We start from the raw sequence: 10,666 nt of genomic DNA on the forward strand, positions 1-10,666 counted from the left end.
TTAATTCAATATTAGTTATTTTTAGACTTTATGTTGTCATTTATTAATTTCTTTCTAAGGGCAATACATACAATCATTTTATTTTTAAATCTCTAAAAGATCAACTATTCATTTTTTTTTAATTTTTGTGTTACTTGTTTATTTTAATCATAAAGTCATGCAACTAACAACAAATTTTATAACATAATCCCACAAAAAACTACAGAAATCACAATAAGGTATTTGAAATTTTTTTTTGACGCATGATTACTCTTTATTGAGCTAGCTAAATGGGATCAACATTAATCACTTTTATGAATTTATATTTTTAATTTAATTATTATTTTATAACTTAAATGTATTATTTATAATATTTATATAATTTTCAAATTAATAATATACATTAATATAGGATACACACCCAAAACAACTACGTGGAGATTATTGATAAAAATAAAACCAAGCAAAATATCGTGTCAAGTGTCAACATAACAATCTTCTATTGAGAAAAATATCAGTATGCAAAACCCTAATTATAACTTATGAAATTGTCGCCGTTACACAAGTAGGGCTTACTTTTGCACTATAAAACCAAGGCTAAAGAAAATATCTCCTTCCCATTCTCTCTTTCGTTAAACCCTAAACTTCTCCTTAGGGTTTTGCAGTCTCCTTTTGCTGCTTTCCCCTTAATAAACCCTTTCCGTTCCTTTTTTGCACAATCAAAGGCTCGAAATGGGTAAATCTGCTAAGAAGTCCGCCACCAAGGTGACACTTGCATGCAATTTTTTTGCCTTTTTGTATTTATCTGTATAATTTTTGTTGATTTTTTTGGCGTTTCTTTTTTGGAGGTTGATGCTGCTGTAGTTGCTCCCACCAAACCCTTGAAGAAAGGTTTGATCTTTTTGCTTTTTTGTTTGTTTGTGGGTTTTAAGGTCTGAATGTTTTTGGTTCTTTTTGTTTGTGGGTTTTGAGGTTTGAGCTTGCTGGCTCTTGTTCTCTGTGGATTTAAGGTTTTCGTGAGGCTGTTTTTGGACATGACTTGGTTAATATTTGAAAAAAGTAATATTTGATGTTAAATTCAAAAAGGTTATTTGGAACAGTTGTGTTTGGACATGGAAACAAGTTGAAGTTTTGATAGCGAACATTTCTGAGCAAACTTGAATAACACCTAAAAACCTGTTTTTCTGACCTAAAATTCTGTATTTCAAGTTTGATGTTGAAATATAATGGGCCAGTTTGATAAACAAACACTTATCTGTGTTGTGTGAGCATAAGAATGTTTTTTTTCCTGTTTCTTGGTAGAGGAGGAAATATTTGGTTGGTGGCTTGACTAATTTGTGTATGTGTTTACAGTGAAGAGGGAAGCTGAGGATGAAATTGAGAAGATAGTGAGTGCAAAGAAGCAGAAGAAAAATGTGGCTGTAGCACAAACTCTTGAGAAAAAAAAGAGTGATCCAAAGACTCAAAAGAAAAAGAAACAAGAAAGCAGCTCCTCTGACGATAGTTCTGAGTCAGAAGATGAGAAGGTAATACACACACATGATTGATTTTTTACCTGTAATTGTAAAGTCTGTCTAAATGGCAAGTGGATTTTATGTAGTGGTAGTTCATGACTTGGGTCTTTTGTTAGCTTGCAGCGTCTAGCAGAATTTTGATTTACATAATATATCTGTTGATGCCATCTACATATGCAATAATTATTGATTCTATTTTCTTATTTTGTTATGCAGCCTACTAAAGCAGTGGCGCCTCCTAAGAAAGTGGCTCCTGCCAAAAATGGGGAATTAGCCAGCAGTTCAGATGATTCAGATTCTTCCGAGGATGAAGTAAGTTACCCTCTTAGCAGTAATTCTCAATAATATTTTGGCTAATGTTTTAACTGTTCTTCTGTTGGTGTTGTTGTGTATAGGCTCCTCCTCCTAAGAAGGTTGTTGCAGCTTCAGCTAAGAATGGTGTAGCTGCTAAGAAGAAAGATGAGTCAAGTGATGATTCTAGTTCAGAGGATGATAGCAGCTCTGAGGAAGATGTACCTGCAGCCAAGAAACCTGCTGCTAATGGCTCTGCTGCAGTTTCTAAGAAAGATGAGTCAAGTGATGAGTCTAGTTCTGAGGATGATAGCAGCTCTGAGGATGATGCTGTTGCTAAGAAGGCTGCACCTAAAAAGGGTCTTGCTACTGCCGCCAAGAAGGAAGAATCCAGTGATGACTCCAGTTCAGATGATGATGTAAGGGCATTGTTAAGTGGCTTATGCAAATATTGCTTTGTTGTTTTAATAGTATTACTCCTTGTTGATATAATTGATTTTCTTTTTGACAGGAACCTGCCTCTAAGGTAGCTGCTGCTCAACCAGCAAAAGCTCCTCAAGCTGCGAAGAAGACTGGTGACAGCTCCGAAGAAACCGACTCTGATGAAGATGATTCTGATTCTGATGCAGACAAGGTTTGACCACTTGATATTTGTTTTTTGTTTTTGTTATTTTTGTCCTCTAGCCATTTCATTAAATCCATCATTACATAAGTGAGCATCTTGCTTGCTTGTTGATTATGTTATCTGTTTTTGCTTGCTTTTGCAAGGTTGTCTGATATTATTTTCTTTCTTTAGGGAAAGGCTGCTGCTGTATCTAAAAAGAAGGTTGAGTCTAGCAGCGACAGCTCTGATGACGAATCTGAAGAAAGTGATGAAGAAGAGTCGCAAAAAAAAAGGATCAAGGTCTTGATATGTTTCTTTTGTAATATTCCAACTTATTTCATCTTAGTTCATCGTCTAACAATTGTGTTTCACAGCCCTCTAGCACTCCAGCTGTCTCCAAGAAGGAGAGTAGTTCTGAGGAATCTTCTGAGGAAGACGAGTCTGAAGAAGAAGAGGATGAGAAACCATCCAAAACTCCCAAGAAGGTAAAATATGTTCTTATCTTTAGTTGATCAGCATATTCCTTTTGGCATAAGTAGATGAATTACATCTTTTCCTGCAGCTTTCAAATTAGTCACAACATGGTTCTTCCACTTGGATTAGCTGTATTATTTCCCCCCTTTGTTGTACTGCTGTTTACCCTAACTTGGCAGTTATCATCATGTTATTGAAGATTTTAATTTATAATTAATCAAGTTAATTCATGCCATAATGAGAGGATTTTCTTGCTAAAGCAGGATGCTGATGTAGAAATGGTTGATGCTGATTCCTCTAAAGCTGTAAGTGAAGCTTTAAAAAATTATATTTCTTGATTGTTAGCATTAGAAAATTATATTTGCGTTTTGTACAATTCTTGAACTGCTGTCTGTTCAAAATGCAGCAAAAGACCCCTATTACCCCTAAAGCTCAGACTCCAGGGACAAAAACATTGTTTGTTGGAAATCTATCCTATTCTGTTGAACAGGCCGATGTGTAAGTTACTATTTAACTTTTTCCGGTGCTTTGTTTGTGTGATAATATCTCGAGTTATAAGAAGGCATTTGCAGGGAGAATTTCTTCAAAGATGCTGGGGAAGTTCAGGAAGTGCGCTTTTCTACACATGAAGATGGTTCTTTTAAGGGCTATGGTCATGTTGAATTTGTAACTGCTGAAGCTGCACATAAGGTAGCATTTTTTTTTATTTTTATCTTGTCAAAAAGAAAAAAAGAGAAATTTAAAGGTTGCTTCTTTTCAATCCTTAAACATGAATCTTTTCTACAGTTACAATAGATGCATGCAATATAAATCCTACTTCAAACATATTGTAGAGCAATGTCTTTCATATATAAGGTAGTCAATTAAGGTAGTCATGCAGCCTGAGGCATTAATTGCGGCAATTTCCTAGTTTCTTCTGAGCTCTGCACACAGTATGTTTACTGTATACAAAAGTAGACACTGTCTATTACAAACATTGACCTGGTTAGTTTTCTTTAGTCCCCTGGATGGAATGCTATAATCTGTTGTATCCATTTTAGGCACTTGAACTAAATGGACAAGACCTCTTGGGCCGTGCTGTGAGATTAGACCTGGCTCGAGAGAGGGGAGAATATACACCACGAACTGGGTATGCAATCTCTCTCACCTTATTGTTTCCATTTATGATGAAAGTAGACACATCATTTCAAGTACGTGTTATCTTATGGTTTGTAGGAGAGAAGAAAACTCATTCCAGAGGCAAGGTAGAAGTGAAGGAACAACAATTTTTGTTAGGGGTTTTGACAAAAATGAGGCCGAAGACCAGGTCTTTGTCCTATATATATTTTTTTCTCTCCATTATTTTTGACACTTCACTTTGATGTCTTAAGATGGTCTAAATATTTCAAATACAATTTCAGATTAGGAGTTCACTTGAGGAGCATTTTGCATCTTGTGGGAAGATCTTTAAAACAAGAATTCCTACAGACCCAGAAGGCTATATTAAAGGGTGAATATTTCTCATTTTTATGTTCTTGTTTTCTCAATTTTGCGTTGTCTGAAATAATTTGTAGGTTAAGAGGCATTTGTTCTGTTTTGTACTGACGACTTTGTAAATTTGGCCTTCTCTTGCAGGATGGCTTATATTGAGTTTGCAAATGGTGATGGTGATACTTTGAACAAAGCTCTGGAACTAGATGGATCAGAAGTTGGAGGTTATAACTTGACAGTGCAAGAGGCAAAGCCAAGGGGTGACAGTTCTGGTGGAGGCAGAGGTTTTGGTGGTAGAAGTGGTGGTAGGGGAGGTGGTAGAGATAGTGGTGGCCGCTTTGGTGGCCGCGGTGGTGGACGCTTTGGTAGTGGTGGCCGTAGTGGTGGTGGCGGCGGCCGTTTCGGTGGTGGTGGCCGTTTTGGTGGTGGAGGCAGAGGACGGGGAACTCCCAACAGGCCAAGCTTCACTCCATCTGGTAATGTCATACTTAATATAAATTTTACTGTCTCAATTAAGTGTTAACAAAATGCCAGACCTCTCCCCCTCACCCTGTAGTAGAACATTTTGGTACACTACTGCACTAAATCTCAAACAATTGTTGGTTGGCTATAGGAATTCTCTTCATTTAATCTTATTAGGCCCTAAAAGAACAGAATAATGGCTCCAAAAATCTCTGTTGGGTCAAAATGTGTTTTGTTTTTCAAGTCAATTTCTCTTTTAATCCTCCAGTCTCATTGTTTTCTTGGCTAATTCTTTTTTACATTCTGGTAATTGCAGGTAAGAAGACAACCTTTAATGATGAGTAATTTCAAGTTCGGACTCTGGGGCCGACTTATCAACTTATCTCTCCTTAATATCGTCGACTTAGTTGGTTTTGAATATTATAAATTTGGGAGTTAAGCAAGAACTTCGGAATGTAGTAGTTAGTATAAGATTCAGTATAATTTTGTTTCCTTAAATTATTGCGTCATTTAAACCATTCTTTTTTGGGTGGAAAGTGAGTTCTTCATTGTTCATATTCAGTGGTTGGTACCAGACATCAGACCAAACAACCTTATATTCTGCTACCTATATTTGCTGTGAGAAGTTACTTTTATTCAGTTGGCCTTTTTAATTCCTTACCCCTTATTGACAAGAGAATTGAATACAAAAATGATGCGTACGCGGATAATAATGCTGATGATTATGTAGATGATTTCGTATGAAGTCGGGTGAGATTGTAATACCGAACTAAGCAAAAACGGGATTGATCCCCGTATGATTCTGATCTAATTTTTTTAAATTGCATCTGTTAAACTCTAATTATTAATATAACTAATCATATTTCAATTGTTAGATATTGATTCTTTTTCTGTGAGTAATTATTAAACAGTAATTTTAAATTTTTCTAACTACTTTTGCCCTAATCAATTCATGTCACATAACATGCAATCAAACATTCGACTGTCAACACAATGCCCAAATTGATGCCCAGTACTGGCAGACCTAAACGACACCAAAATACAAACTAGAACGAAGCAATACGAAGGTCTTAAGAGCATACACAATTAGCAAAAAAAAAAAAAAAAAAAACTAATACACAAGCATCTTATGAGTATTTTTAATGAGAAGCGTTTATTTGGAAAATCATTTCCTTGAACTCCTTTTCACAAAATTATTTCACAAATGGTAATTGTACAATGTGGAGTATCGGCTATGGCCTATGAGTATGCAAGGTTTCCAACCACTCAAACAACTAGCAAATGATATGGAGTAGGAGATATTTGTGTAAGAAAATAACTTTTGTCTACGTGTTGGAAATAATTTACCCTTTTAGTTTAAAATTTTCTTTAAGGGAGTATGTTTAACACATTCAATGTTCTGAAAGCTGATTTCACCTAGAAAAATAATATTTTTAACAACAATTATTTCTACCTAGAGAGAATGTTTCTGGTAGATTCTCGTCTCAGATGAAGCATAGTCACATCACTTTTAGAAAAGAAAACAATAATGCACAAATTATGGAAAGGCTATAGTAACATGACGTATTACCAACACTAGCAGGATAATAAAAAAACTGAAGTAAAAGAAATACTGGTAATAATACAGGTCTAGGTATATAAAAAATATGAGAATACTATTAATCCTACAAGTAAGAGAAGGATACGCTCACAACTACCTATTAGCCTTCTACCTTTAATTTTCGATCTCCATACCTTCCTATCAAGGGCATTCTCTGTAAGCGGAAGATGTTTCATAACTTACCTTATCACCTCTCCCTAATATTTTTTAGGCATGCCTTTTCCCCTCCTCAGACCCACCATGACTAACCTCTCACACCTACTCACTAGGGCATCTGGGCATCTCCTTTTTAAATACCCGAGCCATCTCAGCCTCGCATTCCGCAACTTTTATACCACGGGGGCCACTCCCACATTATCACGAATATCTTCGTTCCTGATCTTATCTTTCTTAGTATGTCTACACATCCATCTCAACATCCTCATCTTCGTTACCTGCAACTTCTGGACAGGAGAGTTTTTGACTGGCGAACACTCCGCTTCATACATCATATTTGACCTAACAACCACTCTATAAAAATTACCTTTAAGTCTCGATGGCATGTTCTTATCACATAGAACACCGGAAGCGAGCCTTCATTTCATCCATCTCACCCCAATACAATGAATGACAACCTCGTCAATCTCCATATTACCTTGGATTATAGACCTAAGATACATGAAACTCTCTCTTCAAAATGACTTGTGTATCAAGCCGCACTTCCACGTCTGTTTCATGAGTTACACCACTGAAACTGCACTCCAGGTACTCTGTCTTTGTCATGCTTAGCCTGAAACCCTTAGACTCCCAGGTTTGTCTCCAGACCTCCATCCTAGTGTTAATATCGCTCTTCGTCTCGTCAATTCATCCATTACCAAGAATGGACCCTACAACATGTACCTCGAGAGCAGGTAACCCTACACTGGTTCAAAGAATGAACCCTACAACATGTACCTAGAGAGCAGAACAGTGAGACCGATGCCCTTGCAAATTTGGGGTCATCAGTCAAAAATGATAAAATTAGCTCCGGGACTGTCATACAACTTTCAAAGTCGGTAGTCGAAGAAGGCCATGCCGAAATAAATTCCATAAGCCTAACTTAGGATTGGAGGAACAAATATATCGATTATCTAAAGAATGGGAAGCTTCCGTCGGACCCTAAGGAATCGAGGACTCTGCTAACGAAAGCTGCACGATTCACATTGGCCGGAGATAGAACATTGCACAAAAGGATGTTCGATGGGCCGTTGGCAACATGTTTAGGTTTGGGAGACACCAACTACGTCCTACGAGAAATTCACGAGGGTACTTGCGGGAACCATTCCGGTGCCGAATCACTGGTTCACAAAGTCATCAGAGCAGGGTACTATTGGGAGAATATGGAAAAAGATACTAAGGAGTTCGTACAAAAATGCGACGAATGCCAAAGACATGCACCGATGATCCACCAGCCCGGGGAGCAACTTCATTCAGTCCTATCCCCATGGCCGTTCATGAAATTGGGAATGGATATCGTCGGTCCTCTGCTATCGGCCCCAGGTAAAGCTAAGTTCATTTTATTTATGACTGATTATTTCTCTAAGTGGGTCGAAGCCCAGGCTTTCGAGAAAGTCAGAGAGAAAGAAATTATAGACTTCATCTAGGATCACATCATATGCCGATTCGGGATACCTGATATGCTCAAATTGCACTTTAATTAAATAGTGTAAGGCGGTTAGTGTCGAATATAGCAACCCAACAAGGTTGGGGTCGAATCCCACATGAAATAGGCGTGAAAAGGTTATTCGAGTAGTGTGTTACTTGACTTAGGTTGTTGTTCTATTCCGTTAGTCATAACAAGAGAATGATACGATTATGAATTAAAAAGATAACTAATTGTAACTTTGAGAGTGTAAATGATTTGATTAAAGAGACTAAGGTTGCGTTCCCATTAACGGAATGTAATGCTATCGATGTTAATATGATATATTTCTAATGGAAGGTCCTTTGATATGCAAATGATTTCTAAATGACTACCCAATACTTTCCAATAGTTGAGTAGTATTTTCCCTTTATGATTTTTCCAAATATAAAAGAGTTGCAAATTAAGAACAACCAATTTATGCCAAATAGAACCCATTTATTCCTAAGCGATTCTATTAAACAAGAATTAACGTCTTGAGTTCTTGATATTCAATCCTACCAAACCCTAACACACTTTTCCAAGTAAAGAAAGAGTAAAATGGAATAGATTAATGTTTGCAACTACCAACCATAAATAAAGAACAAGAATTGAATAAATATCAACCAACCATTATATATATATATATATATATTCAATGTTAAACACCCATTAACATTACACCCATCTAGGGTCCAAAACCTTAGTATTTAAAACTAGCTACTCATACTAAAATACAAGAACAAAGTATTTAATAAATCCATAAAGCTTACAAAAGTGCAAGATTCCTTCTTCACAAACCTCCAAATAAATGGAGTATTCAATGCTCTCTAAGTAGGACCTTGTTTCAGACTTCAATACCCCACAAAACCCCAGTTATTCTCTTTATAGTGGACCAAAAGTTGTAGTCAAAATTGGACAAAAATACCCCTTCAGATGACTTATGCGATCGCATACTGGTCGCAGACCAGTTATGTGGACCGCATATTGAACATTCCATCGCATCCTTGCTGAGTTCTAGATCTAGCTTCCATCGCATAGCAGTTATGTGGACCGCATACATCTTATGCGATTGCATATCCCGCCGTATATCATGTTGAGGTCTGTCTTCTTCTTGAGTTCTGCGACCATTATGCGGCTCACATAGGTGTTATGCGACCGCATAATGGACCGCATATTTGCTTCTTCAGTTGGCCCAAAAGACTGTCTTTGTTTGCAATCAACAGGGCAATTATGCGGCCCGTATGTGAGTTATGCGACCACATACTTGTAGCATATCCGTCTTTTTGTGACTTTTGACTTATTTTCCATGTTTTCGGGTATTCAAGCTCATGCACTATAAAACAACCAAACTTGATCAGAATTAACTACAAATGCATTAAAAGAAAAGTTAAAATCTAAGTAATTGGTATCAATTTTGCTGAAATTCCACGACACATCAACACCTCCAACTTAGACTCTTGATTGCCCTCAAGCAACTAAAACAAAACTATCCTATTCTATACTACTTTTATTTTTGAAAATCCACAAAACAGTAGTAACTATTTTGACTGACAGCTAACAAGCATGTGAACCCATTTATTTACCCTTCCTGAAAAACAACTTATCATTCAATCATTCAACTAATCAATTCGTGACCTTAGAGACCAAAATAACAAAATGCTATTCACAGTGAAGTGCACTTGTGTTCTACTTCAAGAACCTATCTTTTGCTAAGTCTTACAATTCATGTGCACTCACAACAAAGAAAATCCCCACTCACTCACACACACACACACATACACACACACACACACACACACACACACATACACATACACACACATATATATATATATATATAGGGGATGCAATCAAAACACTCTAACACTCGGAACGAAAGCTACATGCTACAAGTATCAGTCCATATGCTTGCCCTTATTTTGACTTTGCCGCTATCTCAGGAATGATTGACCATAGATCACTAAGGACTTTTCACGGGTTATAATGTAGGCTTTGGGACGGGTTGGATGACTATTTAGGAATGTAGTAGTTATACCCTCCTTGAACTCTACATATATTATGCTCTTTTACTACATAGCCTTTATTTCCTCGGGTTACCGACCTAGAACCACCTCAAAGTATTTCTTCAAGTTTTGACAAGACTCCTCTCTTTTTCTCTTCTTTTATTTTTCTTTTCTTTTTGGAGCTTGCATTTCATTTTGTACACAACTTTGAGGTTATTGCTTCTTTTTATTTTATTTTATATACACACAGTAGCAAACCTTTCCAATTTTCACTTTATAATGGCACCCCCAACTTAGGCTTTAAGCCTCAATCTCATACATTCAAGGAGGTATGGGTTCAAAAGAAGGAATTACTTCATAGAAAGGGTAAAGGTTTGTAACGTGGTAGCCAATGAAAGGTTAAAGGCTCAAAGGGGGTAACTAGGGTAATTAATGTACTAGGGAGGTCAATTTAGGCAAAACTGGCTAGTAATCACAAGGAGAGCCTAAGATCATTTCAATATCAAATCATTATCCTGAGAGTCGCACTAAGAAACCAACCGGGCAAGTTCTAGACATCACAAGTTAGACATGTGCATTATTCATACAAATCCTCACTCACTCACAACGCATGAACTGTTCAACTCA

General features: G+C 36.8%; 1 protein-coding gene across 2 annotated transcripts; it reads left to right on the forward strand.

Annotated features, from left to right (window-relative positions):
- The first annotated feature begins 464 nt into the window (after window positions 1-464).
- Window positions 465-5,433, forward strand: LOC104227888 (nucleolin 1). Of its 2 annotated transcripts, none has more exons than XM_009780252.2 (16): window positions 465-744; window positions 828-870; window positions 1,333-1,505; window positions 1,710-1,805; window positions 1,889-2,203; window positions 2,296-2,418; window positions 2,581-2,688; window positions 2,763-2,873; window positions 3,123-3,167; window positions 3,269-3,360; window positions 3,435-3,552; window positions 3,903-3,991; window positions 4,078-4,168; window positions 4,263-4,351; window positions 4,477-4,808; window positions 5,111-5,433. In XM_009780252.2, the coding sequence occupies exons 1-16, from the start codon at window positions 712-714 to the stop codon at window positions 5,137-5,139; spliced, it is 1,887 nt and encodes a 628-aa protein (XP_009778554.1). In that variant the 5' UTR covers window positions 465-711; the 3' UTR covers window positions 5,140-5,433. The 2 variants fall into 2 exon arrangements, with proteins under 2 accessions (XP_009778554.1, XP_009778556.1); XM_009780254.2 differs by having other exon boundaries at window positions 3,126-3,167.
- Window positions 5,434-10,666: the final 5,233 nt, after the last annotated feature.

This window comes from Nicotiana sylvestris, chromosome 4 (genome assembly GCF_000393655.2).
Source record: "Nicotiana sylvestris chromosome 4, ASM39365v2, whole genome shotgun sequence".
Taxonomy (NCBI): Eukaryota; Viridiplantae; Streptophyta; class Magnoliopsida; order Solanales; family Solanaceae; genus Nicotiana; species Nicotiana sylvestris.